General features: G+C 35.7%; 1 protein-coding gene across 1 annotated transcript; it reads right to left on the minus strand.

Annotated features, from left to right (window-relative positions):
* Positions 1-13,008: 13,008 nt before the first annotated feature.
* Positions 13,009-15,980, minus strand: LOC110907641 (ATP-dependent DNA helicase RRM3-like). The gene is made up of 3 exons (XM_022152590.1): positions 15,139-15,980; positions 14,818-15,038; positions 13,009-14,669 (listed from the first exon to the last, which is right to left on the minus strand). Exons 1-3 carry the CDS (start codon positions 15,978-15,980, stop codon positions 13,009-13,011), a joined length of 2,724 nt encoding a protein of 907 aa, XP_022008282.1.
* Positions 15,981-23,403: the final 7,423 nt, after the last annotated feature.

Genomic DNA, 23,403 nt, shown 5'->3' on the forward strand with positions numbered 1-23,403 from the left:
GTGTGTAACAGATTTCCATGATTAAACAGCAACAATCACTCCGTAAATCCAGCTAACAACTTATCAGTTTCACAAATCGGATCAAACAGCATATTCAACAATTTCACTTATTCAAATCATCATCAACAAAAACAGTAATTCAATATCAACATAATATGAAATCGGATCATTTGATTAACAACTACACGGCTCTAAATCAATGACATGTAACCCGAATCATGGCAACATACGTTTAGCATAAACATGTCCGATTTAACAAGCATTCGGTTCAAAATCAACTTAATAAGAATCCGAACAACATATTGCAAGATATCCGATTATCATGTAAACATACCTACTCATGAATTCTAACACATAATCATATACAATCAAATCATCATTTACAAATAATCAAGCACTAACCGGTTAAGAAAGAGAATAATCCGAACAAGGAGATCTTCGATAGTGGAGGGTGTTCGGTTGCCTTGGTTCCGGTTGAGAGAGAGAGAGTGTGTGTGTGTGTTCTAGGGTTTGTGTATGTGTTAGGGTGTTTTGATAAAGTGTGAGATGTTTACCACATCCCCTGTGTTAATCGACTAGAGGATGGGCCGAACCCAACATTGGGCCGCCCTTGCCCTTGATTCCGGGTTTCGAAGTATGTGGGCCGAGTGACATAGGTGTGCGAGTCATGGTACGGTGTTCGGCCCAAACGGGCTTGTGTGCATTGTGCGATCGGGTCACTTGCATAAACACACATTCACATATAAATAAACATAACATTCAACTAACATAGTTCACGTAATCACGTAGCGTTACAGAAAGTAGGTTCAAATTACGAGTTGTCACATTTAGACTCAATAATCTGCAGATCTTAATTCAACATTAAGTAAACCTAAAAATTAAGAGCATCGGAATAACATATTAACAAATAAGTCCTAAAAATGTATACAGCATCATAATTTCATAATTTTCAAAATCGACACAAACATATGTGATATTCATATCAGAATAAGCCCTAAAAATGTATACCACCAAAAATTCTTACAGATTTGAATATTTAGAAACGATCCATATGCTTACTTATGATATTCGGAGCAAATCAACACATTCAAAAAAACCCTAAAATTTGCTACATATTAAGTACCATATAAAATATGCATACCGGTTATAAAGAATCGTACCTTAAATAAGGGTTGACAGATCGTTTGAATGCCAAATCGATGTGAACAAACAGATGTGATTCATAAATCGTTTGCCCTAAAAATCGATGAGAAGAAACCCCAGAATTCATATGGATTTATAGATATAGGGCTTCTGCGATCAAACATAATTAAACATGGGAACTCAATCATATTTTGGAAGATGATTTCAAATAAATATGGAAACTTGAATTCTCTTTCTCAGCGTTACAACCAAAAAGATAGGCGGTACAATGAAAGAGAATGAAAGAGAAATATGGGAACTGAATGGATGTATATTGCCGCTCAAATGAGAATTGTGAGGAATATTAAGTTGCCAGGTGGCAAATATAGGATTAAAATAATGCCAAGTGGCACCAAAGTATTTTGTTTTAATATAGATAATAGATTAATTGACAAATCATTTCGTGATACTATCCATTTGTGCTTATTGATTCAAGTTTCAATCATACAACAACCCATGCAAGTTTCCATTGGTAGTAAATTCTATTGTTGATTTGTATATTCTAAACGTTCATTAAAGAATTCTATTGGTTGAATTTCCTCTATTGTTGGAACCCAGTAAACCTAATCACCTTGGAAAATATATCATTTCATCTCGTTCATTTGACATTGATTTTTCCCAGTTGACAAATCATTTTCGTATTTCTATTTCATTTGAGCTTGTTGATTCCGAATCGTCCTCGGTTAACAATCAAAGTAAGTTTCCTTTGACAAATGACTTCTATTGTTTCTAAAGTCATTTACAACTTATTCACATCCATTGAGCATATATCTCTTTTGACTTGAACCTAGTCACCTTGGAAATTATATCATTTCACCCACTCATTTGACATTGATTTCTTAAACTAATTCAGTTGAACCATTGAGCCCTATTTATTGTAAAACACGTCTTCATCTTAAAATTGTTCTTATTAACTAGAACGTGATATAACTCTAAAAAGAGATATCGTAGCCAAATCTCGAGGACGAGATTTAAAACAAGGTGGGGAGGATGTAACGACTCGCACAAAAACATCCTAAAACGCTCCGTAAGTGGAAACCCGGACCCCTGAAACCCTAATCCTTGTGAAAAAAAACCAAGAAATAAAGAAATTGGAGTCCACACAGGCCGCGTAAGACATAATGGTAGTCTACGCCGGCCGCGACAGCAAGGCAGATCTCCGGATAAGCTTAAGGGACACGTGTTGACCACGCGTCGCGACCACCGATGACTCAGCAACCTCCGATCTGATCCACACTCCCACGCGGGCCGCGTAAGTGTTCCTTTAAAGTTACGTGGGCCGCTAGGCGCCCCGTTTCCAGCCTATAAATAGCAGTCGATAGTTTCAGTTCAATTCGCTCAATTCTTTTCTTCTTTTAGCTTCTATTATAGCAAAGTAATAGCTCAGGTATTATATTCTAAATCCCGAAACTCTGCCCGTATTAGGGTGATAACTCTAGTCACTGGTACGATTCAATGTCCGATCGATTGAAACTATCCGATGGATGTTTAAGTGCTGCCCGTAATTGGGCTGTGCCTTTGTTCGTTGTGAGGATTTTAGTCTCGTGAATTGTCGTTAAAGTTGAATTGAGTTAATACACTAATACGAGTTCCATTGTGTCTAGAAATTAGAACTCGTAATCAGGGAACTACTAGAATACTTAATAGCTAAGTAAACTTAATAGTTAAATAAACTTAGCAGTTAAGTTAGCTGAGTAGATTAATTAATCTGTTAATTAAGTTAAGTATGATTAATTAATTAGTTAAGCAAGAATAATTAAGCTAAGCTAGATTCATTAAGATTAAGCAAGATTAATTAAGCCAAGTAAGATTAATTAATCAGCTAAGTAAAATTTATTAAACACCTAAATAGATATACATGAAATATATATATATATATATATATATATATATATATATATATATATATATATAAAATAGATAATATCAAAAGGAAGGTGCTAGGAAGGTGTAAGAGTATAGATATATGTGGGTAGGAAGCTTCCTAGAAAATGTATAACTAGCTTCCTAGAAAAGCTATAGAAAACTTCCTAGAAGTTTCATACTTCTTACCTATAAATAGGAAGCTTAGGAATTCATATCCTTTGTTCATTTCTTCTATTCTTCTCTCTATACGTTAGTGTTCTAACCAATAATCACCGATGCGATGTTCTGTCCGATCGATTCAGGGACCATCTAATAAATGCCAAAGTGCTGTACTTTGTGAATTTCCGTAAACGGAATCCAAAGTGCTATACTTTGTGAATTTTGTTAAGGTTCGAATCTCGTGACTATCGTTAAGGTTGATTTGGGTTTTACACAAATACGTATTCCATTCCGTTAAACTATATGTTTAACTACCAGAATACTCCCAACTACACACTTACAATCAAACAAGCTGTTAAATCATCAGAAGATTTAGAACAATAAAGTATACGCTTAATTATCAGATGGAATAGAATCAAGAAGCTTGCTAAATCATGCTTATACTGTGAGTCATTCTCTTTTTATCAAATTATTTCCAAAACCCTATTTTCAAAGTTATAATTATAGGGATTAAGTCTTTGTAATCACCAAGTTACAGCCGGTATGTGGGGTTTTGTATATATTACTTGATAACCGTCACCATTGGACAACGGGTTAGCCAAGGGGTGATATGACCATAGTCACAGACACCATTGGACAACGAGATAGCCAATAGGTGGTCGAGTGACAAATACTGTGGGTAGACGGTTGATAGATATAAACATTGTAATCGCTCTTAATACTGTAACTTATAACACTGTTTTCTAGTTATACTTTGCAGTGATTAAGTTTTTGCCAATCTTAAAGAAGCAAATATAAAAACTCTTAATGCTGTAAATTATAACAAATATATTTTTATAAAACCTGAATGAACTCACTCAGTAACAAAACCTTTTTAAAACGCGTTTCAGGTAGATTGGAGTAAGAGTTGGATACGGCACCCAAAAAGGCTTACAGAAGTGGCTTGATTTGTCAATTAAATTAAATTAAGGAAAATTGTTTTATGTAATTGGGTTTATCCCATATTAAAGCTACCTTTCCAAACATCATTTTGTCCCATCTATTTAATAAATAAAATCCGGTGTTTTCTAAACTCTGATATTTTTCGTAACTCACGGTCCTGATGAAATTTCCGCTGCACTACTTTTCAAAATAACCACCGGTGCCACTTGGCTGCTCGCGGCTCCCGATTCCGTCCAGAGTGGGGTCGGGGGTCGTGACACTAAGTATAATGTAATAGTGTGTGCTACAATCCTTAAACTAAGAACCTATCTGCAAGTATGCAACTAAAAACTCATATCAACTCAGCTAGAATCAATGGTTTACACACACATATACACTTTTATTGAATAAAAATCAAATCTTTTAAACTTCAAACTAAAACCCAATTACAAAATCAGAATAACAAACCAAGAACATACATGCTATAGTATCAATTCACACATTCATGATTAAAAATCGAAACTTTTTATAAAAAGATCCATCCCCACATGCTCCAAACCTTTTTTTAATTCTGTAGAATTCTGGCTAAATTTTGGACTTAATCTGTTTCTAGAATAACTAGTTTAATACCCGTCCGGTGGACGGGTTTTTAGTGTCGTAATGACATGTATAATATAAACTCGACAAATGAGTGCACATAAACATGTATAATATGACTAAAAATGAAAAAGCAATGTCAGAGACAAATTCAATAACTTAGATTGCAAGGTTGGACACAGATAGTAAATGAATCAATAACTTTTTAAATGAATCACCACATTATCAAATGTTTGTATCCCTCAAATTACTATACATCACATAAGCATACGTGAAAAAGGCATGCCTGGTAAACTAATATTTGTGATGTCTTGGCAGCAGTAGATACGTGTGAAACTGAGATTGATTAAAGCAGTTTTCCAAATTATGGCTCCTGACATAGAGATAAAATATTTAGCACTTGAAGCCACCTTTCGCACAAAAAAATACGAAAAAGTCACATTACACTCCTCATCCACTAAAGTGTATGGCTTTAATCCCTGAAATTTAATATCAATTCACAATGCAGATGCAACATAAACATTAATTATATATTTAGGGACATTTTAGATTTCGAAGTAAACATTGCAAACAAAGATATAAACATAAACATTTTAGGTTTGATACAACAGAGATAAGTTCTCAGATCTTACATTGGAAGCTTCATCATCTTACATTGGAAGCTTCATCTTTAGTCTGGTTTGGAAAGTGATCCATTGTTGTTCACTACTTCAATGTTCTTCAATGTTTGAATATGCTGACCGAATTGTTGCTCATGTAGTTGCGTGCAATATATAAGACGAATCCTCAACCGATTAACACCACTACAAAGGTTTGTAGGAGATCATGGAATCCTCAACTGATTAACACCACTACAAAGGTTTGTAGAAGATCATGGAATCCCCAACCGATTAACACCACTACCTAGGTTTGTAGGAGACCACAGAATCGTCAACCGATTAACACCACTACCTAGGTTTGTAGGAGACCATGGAATCCTCAACCAATTAACACCACTACCCAGGTTTGTAGGAGATCATGGGCAGCAAAAGGTGGAATTAACCACCAGCTGCAAAAACAGACCATAACCTCCGGGAACTACCACAAAAGCAGTTATTTTTTGTGGGATTTCTCAGTTTTTCAAAATAAAACTTAAACGTGATAAATTAGCAATGGATCTAAACCACTATTTTTTGTATGTTAATTTGACCTGGAACGCTTTTGGTCCAATTATTTAAAAAAATCACTATTTCAACCTCTATAAGTATACACTAATAATCTAAGTTATTCAAAGCAATTTAAGAGGCTGCGTGAATGAATATACACCATGATTGTAAACCGTTTCATTCAAAGTCCATTTCAACTCTATAGCTCTACTATTAAAGATAGTACATAATATATGTACTAAAATCTACCGTAGGGGTTGAAATTACCACCAATAAAGGCAGAGGAAATCATGTTAACATATAAAAAAACTAGTGATAATACCCGCGAATTTCGCGGTGTTGGGAAATGATATGTTTTTTATTTTTTGAAAAAAAATACGTTTAAACTGATCATAAACATACTGTACGCATGGACATATAGAAATCTAAAGTTGAACATTAAGAACACAATTTGGAAAGAAAAACAACTTATTATGTTAAAACATGTTTGGGTACATTATACTAAATATGGGTGTCAATTCGTACCGAGAAAATTCCATTTAGTTAACAGATTAAATATAAAATTTCTTCTTACTTGGGCAAACCATTGAGCGGGTCAAGAAGAGCTTTAGTTTCAACAGACAGCACATCAATTTGATTTCTAGTGTACAGTACTTTTTTTCTTTTTTGGCCTTGATCGTATGATGTATATATTTTAATGGACCCTCTAGCCGCCCTCTTTAATGAAAAGATAAATATTTTCTCAGGTTCTCGCTCATGCACTTTTGCTTTGTCCATCAATGCTTGAATATATCTAGGCTATAACATGAGATACAGACCATCATCAATATCAGATAAAGGCCTCAAAATTTTTTAATATTTACATTTTAGATATAATACTAAATATGTGCAATCAATCCAAGCAATGCAAAAAAAAAAAAAAAAAAAAAAAACAATAAAGATTTCGCTTCAAGTAACCAAAATTCATTAAAAAGTGGTCTAAAGTGTAAAAAGGCTAACCCATGTTGCTGTAAAGTGCTGCAAAAGTCTTCTAAACGTCTGAATTCTTCAAGTGCAAAGTAAAAAAAAAACAGTTCATTTGTCACATGCCTTAACTCGGAAAATTTTAAATTATCGTAAGCAACAAAAACCTATAAAAACCCCATCTATTTATGTACAATAGTAGGAATAGAGGCCTTATTCATGCAAAAAATTGTGAGATTCACTTTGACTCTTCAAGTAATTATAACTATCAATAAGATAACTCCTAACTTGACACAATGCAAAAGACAAAAGTATAAATGCATAGAAGGTTATTACATTACTCCGATCTTTGATTGCTTTATCCTTTTAATTTACACTGTTTTTGTCAAAAAAGATCTATTCTCATGTAGAATTTTAGGATCAGTAGGTGTCTTCTCTTTCTTAACTTCCTTTAGCTCATCAAATCCAAACTCTTATTTGAAGACTTGTGTACTTTTTTATTTTGATTTACTTTGTATTATTTGATCTTATTTGTTATTTAATTTATTTATCAATTGATTCAATCTAAAATTTATTATTAATTTAATTATTTCTCATACCAATGTTTAAAAAATTATATACCCATGAATTTAAAATAAAAATTATATAAAGCGAAATTATTTGATGATTTTAGTGTATAATTATGTTGAAACAAACCTAAATTATTGTAAGCTTTTGCATAAGTAGGATTTGCCACAATTGCTTTCTCTATCATGTTACCAGTAACATCCTTTTTACCTTGTATATTTATTTAAATTGCAATCAATTAATAGTTGAATCATATTGCTTTGTTAGATAGATACTGATAGATGTAATTGTACCTGCACTATGTAGACTACTCCAAAGTTGTTTAACGATTGAGAGAAATTGGGTTTACTTGACAAAGACCACTTCAAGGGAGAAAACAATAAGAAAAAAAAAGAAAAATCAGAATTAGATCATGTATTAGACATTTGAACCAAATACCTGCAATGTTTACCTGATAACACTCTACGGCTTTATCAAGGTTGTCTTGTCTCGGACTCCAAGATTATTGCATGTTTCTGCACAATGGGGATTGAAGTGGAAAGCAAGCTCATAGAATACAATTTCCTGCAAAATAAATGAGAACTGAATACGATTTCTAGAAAAAACACAAAGGCACTTACAGACTGTATGCAATAGGAACTATACAATTTCTAACAGTTCCGAATACATGTCCAATCTAACAGTGGTGCCAAACATAAAAACACCCAATAGGAACTATACATATTCAAAGAACACGAGCCCCATCACCACTCACAAACGTCTGAAACCACCTAAACCGTCACCTTAGCCCGTCCCACACTACCTGTCACAAAAATATAAAGTGACCATTTTGATACTTATTTTTTCTTTCTAAAATTACCCATTTTGTCTAAAAACAGTTTCACCCGTTACCCGCCACTTTTCCAGGCTTAGTTACAACGCAAACTAATTTAGGCAGCCCACACACATTGCCACCTCAATAAAAAAAAAAAAACTATATTAAGATCTAGTCTACTCACCAGAAGATGGTGACCTCATGTTGCTATGGTGGACCCCTAGATTCTTCATTCCGCGTGTGTTCCTGTATTCGTATAACAATTCCAATTATGACGAAGAAAAGCGTGGTGACGACCCACATTTATGGAGTAAATGGCCACAAGAAAACCCAAGCACTTGACTCTAGTTTCTTTATAGGGACCACTACAACTAAACCTGATTCTATATATGCCAGTGTGAAGCCAGCAATGGTTATACGGTTAGTGATGATTGAAATATCACCAACAACAATATGAAAAGTCAACATTATAAAAAAAAATCCAAAAGAGAGAAACGAATCTGAACACATATACCATTTTTTACACATTAATAGCTACTTTCAAATTCTCAGATGTAAATTTCTCCCTATATATCTTATTTTGCTAAAAAAAGAATTAAAAAGCTGCCTTTTCTAGTTCCAAACGTGCGCTTTTTTTCACGTTCTATTTCCTGTAATCATCATCACCCTAATTATATTGTTTTAAAAGGTTTTAAAGTAAACTAAATGGTACCAACTGCAGGAGTTCACGCTGTGTCAATGTTTCCTGCAGCTCTTGCTTATGTCATTCTTTATTCTTTATACGGTACATTAAGTTGTTTGACATTTAAGTTTATTAAAAAAAGAAGTTAGCATGTAGCCATTTGTTATCGTATTTAGCATGTAGCCATTTATTAAAAAAGAAGTTACGAACTATAGACAAAATGTACTTCAGGTCGACCCAGCCAGACCCGTTTCAAGTTGTACAGAGAATTACCCATTTTAACCCCTCCCATTATGTAGTTACTGAGCCCACCTGACACGCCCAATCTTCTATCTTTAAATCAAATATTAGTGACTTTTAAAGGAAATGTACATGAAAGATGGGGTAAACAAAATAAGACGGAATCCTGTGATGCTTCACAGACTCAAACCGGATTACTTTAGCAACTCTATACATAAATGAACGATTAGGATAGAATGGAGAATCTGGAATCAAGAAACAACCTTGAACAATCGCACTGGCATTTACGAATAGGGCATGATGGCGTACGGCTCTTCACGAGTAAGAATCTCCCATAACACGATCCCAAAGGAGAAAACATCAACCTATTACATTAGACAGACAACATAAAGAACAAATAAAAAAAGATGTGTTCTACATAAATGAAGAAGCTGGAGAGGGGCATTTTTGCCTTTTCAGCAACCGTCCATTCTGATTACGAAAAATAAGACATGGAAAAACATGAAATAGTGAATAAATTAGAGGAAATGATTATCAGATATGAACACAAACAGTCTATTCTGACCTTTAAGAACCCAATGACAGCGTGATTGAGGAGAGAGTTTCCCAAATTGACGAAGAATTCCACATTCGGAGATAAAATTGAAACCATGAATCTCTTCCCCGACATCTGTAGTTCTTCGACAAAGCACAATCGATTAGCGTTTAAAGAAAGAAACCAATGAGTTAAATGGAGAGGAGAAACTAAAGTACCAGATCATTTCTTTAGTGGGTTGCATATATCTTAGTTCTGGTTTCTTTAATCCATCCTACATGCCAATAGAACAAACAATAGAAGAGGCCGACTCTTAACATCTGACATTTATGTTTTCACATGTCACAGAAAATGTTAGATATGAAAGTTACTTATAACCATAGTTATCAAATGCGCTAGGCGCACTCAAGGCGCATAGGCATCGCCTAGGGCCTAGGCGCAAAGCGCAAAAAAAGCGAGGGCCTGAGGAAAAAAAACGAATATAAAAGAAAAATAATTACTATATATTATGTATTGAAAAAATAATAAATATATCTTGTAGGTATATAAAATTAACATTACTCTATTTGAAAAAATAATAAATATATCTTGTAGGTATATAAAATTAACATTACTCTATAAATATATTATAGAACTAATATAATAAGATTTTAAAATCATCTAATTAGTTAAAAAACCATTTAAGATAATCTGTGTACAGTGTACTTGCTATGGTAATTTAAAATATGTTAAAAGAAAAATGAATTTTGTTTTATTATTGAAATAGTCTTTTCTGCAAAAGTGACTGCAAAGGTAAGGTCAAACAGTGTCAAAATTTTCTGCAAAACAGCTTTAAGAGGAAGCTTTTTAGGTGTCTTCTTTTTCACTCTTCATCTTCTTCTTTCTCCCCTCCGGTGATGCACCCACAACTGGAGATCTTTCCAGACGAAATTTAGCATCATTTTGCAAATGGTTCGCCGGAAACTGACAAGAATCTGGCCGGAAAAGTCACCGGAAAGTTGTTTTCGGCCGGAAATTTACCAGAAGTGTGCCTTTGATGGCGCAAAGCGGCATGGTTGCGCCTCGCCTGAAAATTGCGCCTAGGCGCAACAGGCGAGCGCTTTTGATAACTATGCTTATAACAGACTCTACTATATATGTTATGACAGTTAAATTTACAAACAAACACTTTAAAATGGAAACTAATATTGAGTCAAGCAGTTAATATCACTGAGTAATCTCTTATGTTCTTTTTTCTTTGAGTGAACTTTTTATATATAGCTATATTATTCTTCTTTGCTTGTTTCATAAGAACTGCAAGAGATTATAACTTATATACATACTAGCCTAAGGACCCGTGTATTACACGGGTTGATTAAAGATAATATCGCTTCATCATCGTTCTTTACATAAAATGTATTGAATATATACACTTTGAGTCCCTATGTCAGTGTGCCGTCAGTTTGACTGTTTATGCCAGGGGTAAGACCGTCTTTTGGCATATATTAATAACACTTTGCGTCCCTATGGTATGAGTGAAATATCAACCAGGGCCCCTAAATTCATTTCTTGCTTTTTTGTTAAGAAATCATTGATTTAATAATTAAAATTAACTCTTTTAATCAAGTATTAACTCTTTTTTAAATAAATGCAATCTAATAATTAACTATTTTTAAATAAATACAATCTAATACTTAACTCTTTTTAAATAAATGCAATCTAATAATTAAATGTATACTATATATAACAAATTATTAAAGCCTATTTTGTATATTAAATGTAAACTTTTAATACATACAATACAGAGGCAAAACGTTACAGACTCGATAACGAAAGACCGTAACATACAATACAGAGACAAATGCAAATGTGGATCTTTACTGACGGGTGCAATTCGGGATGTAGCAGATATGAATGAATATAACCCAAGTGGTAGATATGTAATTAGCGAGCTCTGGAATTTCAAGGAAAATCGAAGAGCTACACTGGGGTTATATTCATTTATATCAATCACTTCCTTATGTGCACCGCACCATCTTCTAGGAGGATGTCAAGTGTTCTCGCCTTCGTAGTTGGTGTTTTGCTTATCTTTACATCCGCAGCCATTCTGTACATCGAATCAAACGAAAACCAAATAACTGTTATCAACGAATCAAACCAAAACCAAAAAACAAAATGAGGAACACATTCAAATCATTGAATCAAAACCAAAAATACCCAAATAACACATTCAAATTATCGAATCAAACCCAAAATACACAAATAACTTATTATCATCGAATCAAACCAAAACCAAAGATCAAATGAGGAACACATTCAAATCATCAAATCAAACAAAAAAAATACCCAAATTACTGACTATCATCGAATCAAAACAAAACGAAAACCAAAAATCAAAATGATGAACACATGCAAATCATCGAATCAAAACCAAAAATAGACAAATAACACATTCAAATCATCGAATCAAACCATAAATCAATATGAGGAACACAACAATCCGAAACTGATCCGATCAGTTCTTTTTAAACAGTTCTCAAACAACCAACAAAAACCATTAGAAATTTAGCAAAAATCATTTTTCACATTTCAAGTATCAATATCAACGTGTTCAAATAAATACACACTTGTTTCTTCGCATTTGATTCAGAAATTAAAAGACACAAGTATCATAGTTTAATAAACAAACAACCTAGATCTGTACTCTAATCAGCCAAATGATCATATGAGATCTGAAACTATAGAGTCAAACAAAACGAAACCTATGTTTTGAAGATGAACCTGATGAAGATGAAGATGATCTGTTCAGCAATAAAGATGTTGGTCTGTTCAGCGATGAAGATGGTATGTTCAGCGATGTCGATGAAAATGATGATCTGTTCGCTGTTCGATGAAGGTGTTGGGAGTTGGGAGAGATTATGTTGAGCAGTGTGAGTGAAGATGATGATCTGATCTTCATGTCACTTCATTGTATATATTAAGAGTTAGCTTAAGGGTATAAACGACTTTTCATAATTGTCAAACATTCAAACTGCTGTTTAGAAAATTATAAAATTTAATTGTCATATAAAGGTTTTTCAAAATTTCAATGTTAATGGTATATTATCATTGAAATATTTGTTCAAAGTTATTGCAAAAATTAGAATTTTTTAAAATCTTGAACCATGTTAATCTTACCAATAATATAAATATGTCATCTTACCAATAATATAAATATAGCCTAAGGACCCGTGTATTACACGGGTTGATTAAAGATAATATGGCTTAATCATAGTTGTTTACATTAAATGTTATGAATATATACACCTCTTTAAACGGATCATGTAAAAACTTTTTATTAACCATCAATATGTAGATATCACAATTCGTTGAAAATCTCTTTATACACCACATTAGTTGTTTTATCCGTAGGTTTTCCGTTGTTGTCAAGTATGAGTATTTTGACCCCATTTCTTGTTTTCACCCTTGATAAGGCAACATACAATTGACCATGAGAGAAGACCGGTTGTTTGAGGTACAAACCAACTCTTGAAAGAGACTGGCCTTGACTTTTGTTGATGGTCATTGCAAAACATACGACCAGTGGAAATTGCCTCGTTTGAAAAGCAAAAGGAATCTTTTTATCAGAAGGTATCAAGTTTAATCGAGGGATATATGTGCAAGTACCAATATTTGAACCAGATATTATCTCCGCTTCTATTACACGGTTGTGCAGCTTTTTTACTTGTAGCCTTGTACCGTTGCACAATCCATTCCGTTGATCAATATTTCTTAATAACATCACTGGAACACCAACTTTAAGGACTAACCTATGATTTAGTAGGCCTGATATTTTTAGACCATTGAGCACATCCGGAGAGTAAAGTCTTTGTTGTGTAGAATTTACATCTTCAGACGGACAAAGACTGTTAGAGCTAAGATACTCTTTTTCTTCACCAGGAAACATTGCTAGCAACCTGTCATTAATCTCATGAACAACATCATTTTTAGGTGCAAGTATAGCCCGGTCACTGAAATAGTTATGGGCGTCTACGTTTTCAAAGATTGATGGATAAACAAAATCAATTAAACTTGCAATTGGATTAGATGCATCAGTAATCAAAAGATCTTGTGGTATTTCAATAGTTGCTTCTCCATCATTTGGACCACCAACGTTACCCTCACTTAAATCCAAAATCCATTTGCCAAAAGTATTTATTTCATCAACATCAGCTGTAGATGTTCCAACCGTTAACCTCATGTTTCTTGTTAGTCTTAGCAATTTACATTTACTCCACAGATAAGACGAACATAAGGAGGCATTAACAATCTCTTGTCTCCCACCATTTGGAACAACAGGTAATATCTGTCTAAAATCGCCACCAAAAACAATAACCTTACCTCCAAACCGGATTTCTGAATTGAGAGATGTGTCAATGTTGAAAACGTCATTCATTGTTCTATCGAGCGCTTCAAATGCATGTTTGTGTACCATAGGTGCTTCATCCCAAATTATCAATTTAGTCTCATGAAGTAATTTAGACGGATCACTTTCTGGTTTTATATTACATACCGAATCTTCAGTAAGATTCAACGGTATGCTAACCCTGGAATGTGCAGTCCTACCACCATCTAACAACAACGATGCAATTCCACTTGAAGCCACATTTAACACGATTTGACCTCTTGATCTAATTGCAGCGGACAATGTCTTCCATAGAAATGTTTTACCTGTTCCACCATACCCATAAAGGAAAAAAATCCGACCGTTATCACTGTTTACTGCTGCCATAATCTCTTCAAAAACAGAGCGTTGTTCGTCAGTTAACATTGTCAATTGACTATCGTACAGATTTCCAAGGTATGTTGTATCATAGGACTGCTCCTCGTATATCAAACGACAATCTGAAATACCTGAAGACGACATATTTGGATATGGCATTGATTCAAATCTTCGCAACGAAGAATTATTTCGCAATAAAAACTTTTCAATTTCGCACAAAACATAGTTCTTCAGTTGGTGATCTGGAATTGATAACGCTACGCAATACGAACGAAAAAGAGATCATGTTATGAATAGGGAAACCATTTAGTCATATTAAGATAAATTAACTTAAATAATAATGAAAACATCAGATCATTTTTTCCAAAAATATAAGTAATAAAAGTCAGTGTAAACAAAAGGTACCTGTAACTCGATGGTATTTTGCTAGTCTGTAAACAAAATCATCCGCCATGTATCTCCACGAACTTTCCCAAACAACCTCAGGTCTAGAAAGACTACTGGATAACAACATCGTAGAAAATAAATTCTGAATGTATGAAGAGCTTCCAGTTAAATTTGCTTCTTTTATTGCCTCCACATACTCTGAATCATCATCTAAAAGACCAAGTGCGTAGCAAGCATCTCTGTATATATCGTAAGCTTTACCATTAACTGTTTTAATGTCGTCAAACGATGTTGGTCCTCTAACCTTGTTAAGAAGAATTCTCAAAAAATAAGCTTCACCTAGAGACGGAGATACGGAATGAATCCTGCCAATTGATTTTTTCCCTTTTCTTGGTTCCCATACTCGCTTGTCTAGCTTCCATACATAAAAAAATAGGGAACTGAACGTATGTAAGTGTACGGGCCAACAGGTCATTTGGGTCTTTATTACGTTCCATCCATGATAGAAACATTGAAGATTTAACTGACGGTTTGTTTAGAACAGAGTTAATATCCTCATCAGGGCCGAAAACAACAGGTTGTTGGCCAGGTAGATGGAATGGAAGCCTCATAACAGAAGGTCTTCTATAATGTACTTCATTAGCAAATATCCTCCAAGATGCTTCGCAAGCTGATATATACCGGCAATCGTAATACTCTTTGATCTCGTCTTGTGGTTGCTCTTCCGGTTGATTATCACCATGCACAACAGCTATAGTGGCTCTATCAGGACCTTTATTAATGTATTTAAACAGATATTTTATCGAGGCGGCTTGATTGCACCATTCAACGTTGATATGAGCTTGATATCTTTTCAATAATTTTTTGTTGTACGGAACCACACTCCTGTTACCAAGGTCAACTTTATTTTTCATAACAGAAGCACCATCGTTTCTCCTTCTGTATAATGGAAACCCGTTTGAATCTAGTGTTGTATGATCTTGAAATTTTTTGGGAAAGCCTTTTGAACACTTCATATCTACCATACATGGAGAGCTCAACCTAGCATTACCACATGGACCATGTATCATATACTCTTTCACCAGGATAAATAATTCTGGATCTTCATTTCTGTTTGGAATTTCTGCAGATATAAATGAATCTACATGGTCCACAGTAGGTAATTTGAATTCAAGTTCCATGAATAAGCATAAATGGGCATGAGGCAAACCACGTTTTTGGAACTCGATAGTGTAAACAACTACAGAAAAAACAAAGTGTTAGGTTTGATGATGAATAATAATTTAAATTTTTTTTAACAAATAGTTGATTCTTTTTTAAATCTTTGCAGATTGAATCCAGTTTTATTTTGAACAATCTAGACAGGATATCAGGCCTGTCTTCCGGACTAAGAATGGTGTCTTTGAGAAACCGTTGAACTTCTGGCCATTTGGGATTGCATGTTATGGTTATAAAATAATCTGGATAACCAAAGCATTTACACAGAGCCATAGTGTCTAAATAGTTTTGTGTCACACCCCAACCGATGGCGGAAACATCGGGATGAGACGAACAAATTGCTCAAAACAAAATAACACTAATGTGACAATATGGATTTAAATTATTTTATTAAAACCAGAAGGAAATACAAAGTCTCAAATATCCAAACATAAATTCAAACAAATAGTTTATTGCTAAAATGGGTATCTAGTCCATCCTAACTTGATTCCTTCATCATCTTGACTATCCACCTGCAACATGTGTTAAAATAACATCAACAAAAGGAATGTTGGCGAGTATACAAGTTTGATACGTAGCATAGTAGAATAAAATAGTTTAAGTACTCATATCCAACATGAACAACATAATACAAGTTACGAATATGCTGGAACAGTGTCACTATATGTCAACCCCAAGTTTCCAACGCAAACACCCCAAGACTCACTCAAGGGCGGTGCATACTCCTATAGCATAGGAGTTTAATAAGTATAAGTAGTCTAACAAGTCTCACAAGTTTAACAAGTTTAACAAGTCTAACAAGTTTAATAAGTTTAACAAGGTTAATGAGCATATGGACACGAAAAGTTTACCTAGCATACGAGATTAACAAGCATCAAATTGTGTCATGTTTAAAATGGATAGAGTGTGCATATAACAAGTTTCAAGCGTAGCGTGTTTTTGTATAGAACACATGTTGCACCCAAAAGTGTTTTAAAAATAAAAAAATGGGATCGAGTATACTCACATTGGTTGCGTTGCGTTTCTTGTAAGAAAGAGTGAGTAAGAGTTGAATCCAAGAGAGTTGTAAGAGATTTACCCTATTTGTGACGTAGGAATACGATAAGTATTATTGATAAAATGTTTAAAATGATAATGGGGATTTGATGAGTATTTATAATAATATCATTCAATATTTATAACAATAATATGGATGGTAATAAAATATGATGCTATTAATAGTAATATAATAACCTCAACATTAATACTTTAATAAGAAATATGATAATAATAATAATAATAATAATTTTGATTAATAATAATAATAATAACATTATTATTATCTTTGTTATTATAATTATAATAATAATGTTTATAATAATAATGTATTTAATAATAATAACAATAATATTAATGATAGATGATAATAATAATAATAATAATAATACTGTAATTATATAATAATGATTACGATAAGTTCAGTCGGAAATATGAAAACGAAACCGGAGAAGAAGGTTACCGGAATCGTATCGGAGGGAGGCGGCTTCTCCGGCAGGTCCGACTATCGAGCAGATTTTCCCGGCAGGTTGCAGGTTATTTTCCGGTAAGAGAAGGAAGGAGAGAGGTGGGAGGTGAGGTGGTTGCAGGTGGTCTCCGGCGAGGTGTGTGTGGGTTTGGAAGTGAAGGCAGTGTCGGGTTTTTATAGGGGAACTCCGGGGTTGGGTAATCATGGAAACGCGGGGAGTAATTGGCAATCAATCAATGAAACAAGGAAACTGAATAGAATTGGGAATGATTGATCGAAGAAAAAAAAAAGGAAAGGATCGAAGTATGGCAATGTCGCCGGCTGAGAAGAAGGAAGGGATTTGGTCAACGCGTTTCTGTGATTTGGCGGTAGGATTTTAAAAATGGAAACTATGGGATCGTGTATAAGAATTAAACAACGCGGGTTATAACCAGCGATGACGGTAGCCCATCTGGTTGGTGCGCGTGTGTGTGAAGTAGGAGACCCGGGTTCGAACCGCACAAGGGCCGGTTCTCACCCAGGAGACCCCCTTTTTGCCTGATTTGATACAGAGTTACAGTTTAGTCCCTGGGGTTTCTGAACTGACTAACTGAGTTCTTTAACCTTGTTCACTAACTTTACTAACTTTAGATTTAAACTATAAATATTAATTTAACTTACTAGGTTATTATTTTTATAAAAAGAATAAAACCTTTTAGATTAACTAATTTAATTAGTTAAATAAAATAAATAAATAACAATATTGATAATTATTTCTTTAATAATTGAATAAGGATTTAAATAAATATTGAATAAATATATAAATAAATAAATGATTAAAAAATGAATAAATGATTTAAATAAAAGAATAATTAATTAATAAATAATGTATTTAATTAAATAAATGAATAAATAAATAATTTGATAAACGCGAAAAATTACGGAGCGTTACAGTCTCTCCTACTTTAGGAGATTTTGTCCTCGAAATCTTAGAGGAAGACTTTTGAAAAGATGACAACTAAGGATTCAAAAGAGAGAGAATAGATGAGACTAGATCATAATGTGTTGTTTAAGGAAAATTGCTTTCATGAATGTGTCACATAGCATATAGTTTCACATAGCATAGAGTTTTCAAATAATTTCACATAGCATAACATGAGCTGTAACATGTAAGATGAAAGGATCGTAAATTTAGTTCGTTCATGAGAGCTCATTATTATTTGTTGTAGATTGCGAAGATAGTGTGATTCATGTGTCCAAACTTGAAATGAAAGTAACGTTCAAATATAAAATTTCATTGAGAACGAATAAATGTTGGTAACTACCTCTGAGGTAAGGAAATCACCCGTAGCTCATTGGTGAAGTTGAAAAGTGAGTGGAGCTAATCGTTAAGGTAAGGAAATCACTCCTATCTTGATGATAAGCTTCCATTTTTTTGGGAATATGAGTATTAGCATAAAAATGTAGAACAATTCACATGACATACTTAGTTAACAAGATCAACGTATAACTGGCATGTGATAAACAGGTCAACCCATCGTGTACCGCAATTAAAAGACTTAACATGACCACTAGAATACGGGCGGGCGCTACTCCTATAGCACTACGCATAGTGCTCTACATGTTAAGGTGTGGGTTAAAAGACAAGTTCATCACATAAGAATAACCCAGTAATCACGAATCCAGTATAACATATTAGCATGCATGTATTAAAATTGAAATGATATATCGTACAAATGTAAAACACATGAAAATTGACATAACATAAAAGAGATTTAACATAAAACATGGATTGTCACGGAACGTAACATATGACACTTCCAAAGTGAATCGAAGACCTTCTCGAATTAAGGAAACGTGCTTTGGCCTAATAGGTATTTGTACTCTCATCGATGGTCCCCAGGTAGGCAACGGGTCCTTAATGGATTTATACGAATGCCAAGCCTAGACAGGACGTCCCGACTACCGGTACCTAACCCTTCCAGTTACTACACGTCCTTAATCGATTGGGAAATCGAGACTTTGGCGAGAGCGAAAATCGAGGAGTGGGACTAGTTAACAAGATGCGAGTATCACCTCTAACTTGATAACATCGTACACTAACGTGGTTGGTACTTATCAAGAGATAAGGGTCCACTAGAGTATGAAATGGAAAACTCCCATCAAGGTTTGGATATCACTCCTAACTTGAGGGTAGATTTCGTGCAAAATCAAAGTATAGCTGAGTGAAAATCATTACCAAGTGTGGGAATCACCCCTATCTTGATAAGTTATTTCTATTGTGTTGTAAGAGTGTCTTCCAAATGTGTATTGTGTTAGCCTTAGGAAAGGCATGTATATTAGAAGTCCAAAAGAGTAGAGAGAAGCAAGTGAGGTAGAAATGAAGTTGTTTTAAGCAACACATAGTGAAAAAGCTCCTAAACTATAGACTAGGCAAGGCATTCCTAATTCCCTATAGTTATGGCTCTGATACCAATCTGGTATCAGAGTACTCCTACTATAGACTAGGGACAAGTAAGGCAATCCTACCTAATTCCCTATAGTTATGGCTCTGATACCAATCTGTCACACCCCAACCAATGGCGGAAACATCGGGATGAGACGAACAAATTGCTCAAAAAAACATAACACTAATGTGACAATATGGATTTAAATTATTTTATTAAAACCAGAAGGAAATACAAAGTCTCAAATATCCAAACATAAATTCAAACAAATAGTTTATTGCTAAAATGGGTATCTAGTCCATCCTAACTTGATTCCTTCATCATCTTGACTATCCACCTGCAACATGTGTTAAAATAACATCAACAAAAGGAATGTTGGCGAGTATACAAGTTTGATACGTAGCATAGTAGAATAAAATAGTTTAAGTACTCATATCCAACATGAACAACATAATACAAGTTACGAATATGCTGGAACAGTGTCACTATATGTCAAACCCAAGTTTCCAACGCAAACACCCCAAGACTCACTCAAGGGCGGTGCATACTCCTATAGCATAGGAGTTTAATAAGTATAAGTAGTCTAACAAGTCTCACAAGTTTAACAAGTTTAACAAGTCTAACAAGTTTAATAAGTTTAACAAGGTTAATGAGCACATGGACACGAAAAGTTTACCTAGCATACGAGATTAACAAGCATCAAATTGTGTCATGTTTAAAATGGATAGAGTGTGCATATAACAAGTTTCAAGCGTAGCGTGTTTTTGTATAGAACACATGTTGCACCCAAAAGTGTTTTAAAAATAAAAAATGGGATCGAGTATACTCACATTGGTTGCGTTGCGTTTCTTGTAAGAAAGAGTGAGTAAGAGTTGAATCCAAGAGAGTTGTAAGAGATTTACCCTATTTGTGACGTAGGAATACGATAAGTATTATTGATAAAATGTTTAAAATGATAATGGGGATTTGATGGGTATTTATAATAATATCATTCAATATTTATAACAATAATATGGATGGTAATAAAATATGATGCTATTAATAGTAATATAATAACCTCAACATTAATACTTTAATAAGAAATATGATAATAATAATAATAATAATAATTTTGATTAATAATAATAATAATAACATTATTATTATCTTTGTTATTATAATTATAATAATAATGTTTATAATAATAATGTATTTAATAATAATAACAATAATATTAATGATAGATGATAATAATAATAATAATACTGTAATTATATAATAATGATTACGATAAGTTCAGTCGGAAATATGAAAACGAAACCGGAGAAGAAGGTTACCGGAATCGTATCGGAGGGAGGCGGCTTCTCCGGCAGGTCCGACTATCGAGCAGATTTTCCCGGCAGGTTGCAGGTTATTTTCCGGTAAGAGAAGGAAGGAGAGAGGTGGGAGGTGAGGTGGTTGCAGGTGGTCTCCGGCGAGGTGTGTGTGGGTGAAGGGGTATGGTCCCAAATCGACCATTACCCGCATCAAACAAACCCCCACCAGTAAGCATACCGCACCAATGCGGTCACATCCTTCGAATCCAATCGGTCCGAAGATGAGTAGCTTGCCTTAAGTATAGAAGAAGATGAACATATCGATGCGGCTGGCACCGCACAATATGGGCATTTTCGTCACGACAAGGGAAGCAGACAAATAGTCTCCGCAGACGATGATGCGGCCGACACCGCATCTCGCGTATTTCTTGATCACAAGTAGGAGACGCGGTAACCTCAGACGTTACCGCATGCAGCGATGCGGCTTGCACCGCATCCTACACATTCAACAAGTGGGACTGACACCACAGTGCAAGTGGCTGACACCACGATGCAAGTGGCACCAGCGACAGTCCCCTGTCAGAACTACGTAAGCAATGGGCTGACGTGGCGTAACCTCCACAACCGACAAGTCTGACACACCTGCAAGGGTGCAGCTCGTCGTCAGCCCATCCATCAATCTCCTCCTCCACTCCTCGGCTATAAATACCAACCCCAAACCAGGTTTGAGGTATCTCTTTACAACTCTCTCACTACTACTACTATCTTACTTTGCTTCCCAAGCAAACTACTGATTCTCACGCCGGAGAGTGGTAACAAGGAGCACCCCCCACCCCATCCTCCTTGTTACGAGTCACGGCTTGTTTCCTTGTGCAGGAGATCATCCACCGGTGACCCAGCCAGCGATCCTCGAGAGGAAGGGATTAACCCTTCTTGACGAGACCAGTGTGTTAACCCTGCCCGGTTAACCCTTGTTTCATCATTGGCGCCCACCGCTACTCTTAGCACTTTTTAATCCATCCCTCTCCCTCTCAAGATCATGACTGATCACCAAAACACTAATGCGGATAACCCGAATCCCCCAATCCCACCTCCAATAGGGGTCAATGCCTCGACCTCCCAACCCAGACACATCGACACGTCCACGCAAAGGATCCCATCCTTTACGTTCGGACATGACTTATCACAGTTCCCATCTGTGATCCCACCAGGCATGGACCTACATTCCTGGTATGAGCAGCAGACAGCCCTGCTGACAGCGGCATACAACCGCGCTTGTACGGAAGCAAACGTGCAAGCTGGGCCTACCCCAATACCACACACCCCTGCCAATCGTATTTTCCAATACGACGGCAGGTTACACTCACGTCCGGCTTCAAGAAGCCGACACGATGACCGCGGATCGTCTTACTGTTCGGTCCGCACACTCAATGAGGACGATTCCTCATATGAGTCCCGCTCCAGGGGACCAGTGCACACCCGCCTTGGCCCCTATGGCGAGGATAGGAGGCGGTCAGCCTCCCGACATCGCCCAGGCATTCAAAGCCGACTGGGCCCACAACCATACACTGAAGGGTACGGTCATACCGACCCTGACGATCAAACCTACCGCGGGGAGTCTCACGACACCAACAGTAGACCGGGGGGACGCAACTATGTTCCTCCCAGTCACCCCCGCAGTACATACCTCAGGGCAGCAAAACGCCCTGTGAATGAACCATACAGGCCAAAGGCCGCGGCCGAAAATTCCAAGTTCGTCCCGCGGATTGCCAACGCCCATATCACCACAACGAAGTTCCCAGTCAACGTTGGGAAATACAGTGGTTCGACCGACCCTGACGACCACATGAACATCTTCACGGGTGCGGGCATCAACGGCCAGTGGGACGAACCCACCTGGTGCAATTTTTCCCCCAGACCCTTATGGGCCTGGCGAGGGCATGGTTCGATTCTTTGCCAGTGGCATCACTGGAATCTTTCGAGGACTTGCGTACCAAGTTCCTCGCCCATTTTAGCCAGCAGCGACGCCACGAACGCGATTCGCTGGACGTCATGAACATCTGGCGAAGGGATGACGAATCGCTCGAAGCATTCGTCATCCGTTACAATAAAGAATGCCTAGAGATAGGCGACGTGGCGGACCAGATGGCACGAAACCATT

This window comes from Helianthus annuus, chromosome 14, assembly GCF_002127325.2.
Source record: "Helianthus annuus cultivar XRQ/B chromosome 14, HanXRQr2.0-SUNRISE, whole genome shotgun sequence".
In the NCBI taxonomy this organism is placed as follows: Eukaryota; Viridiplantae; Streptophyta; class Magnoliopsida; order Asterales; family Asteraceae; genus Helianthus; species Helianthus annuus.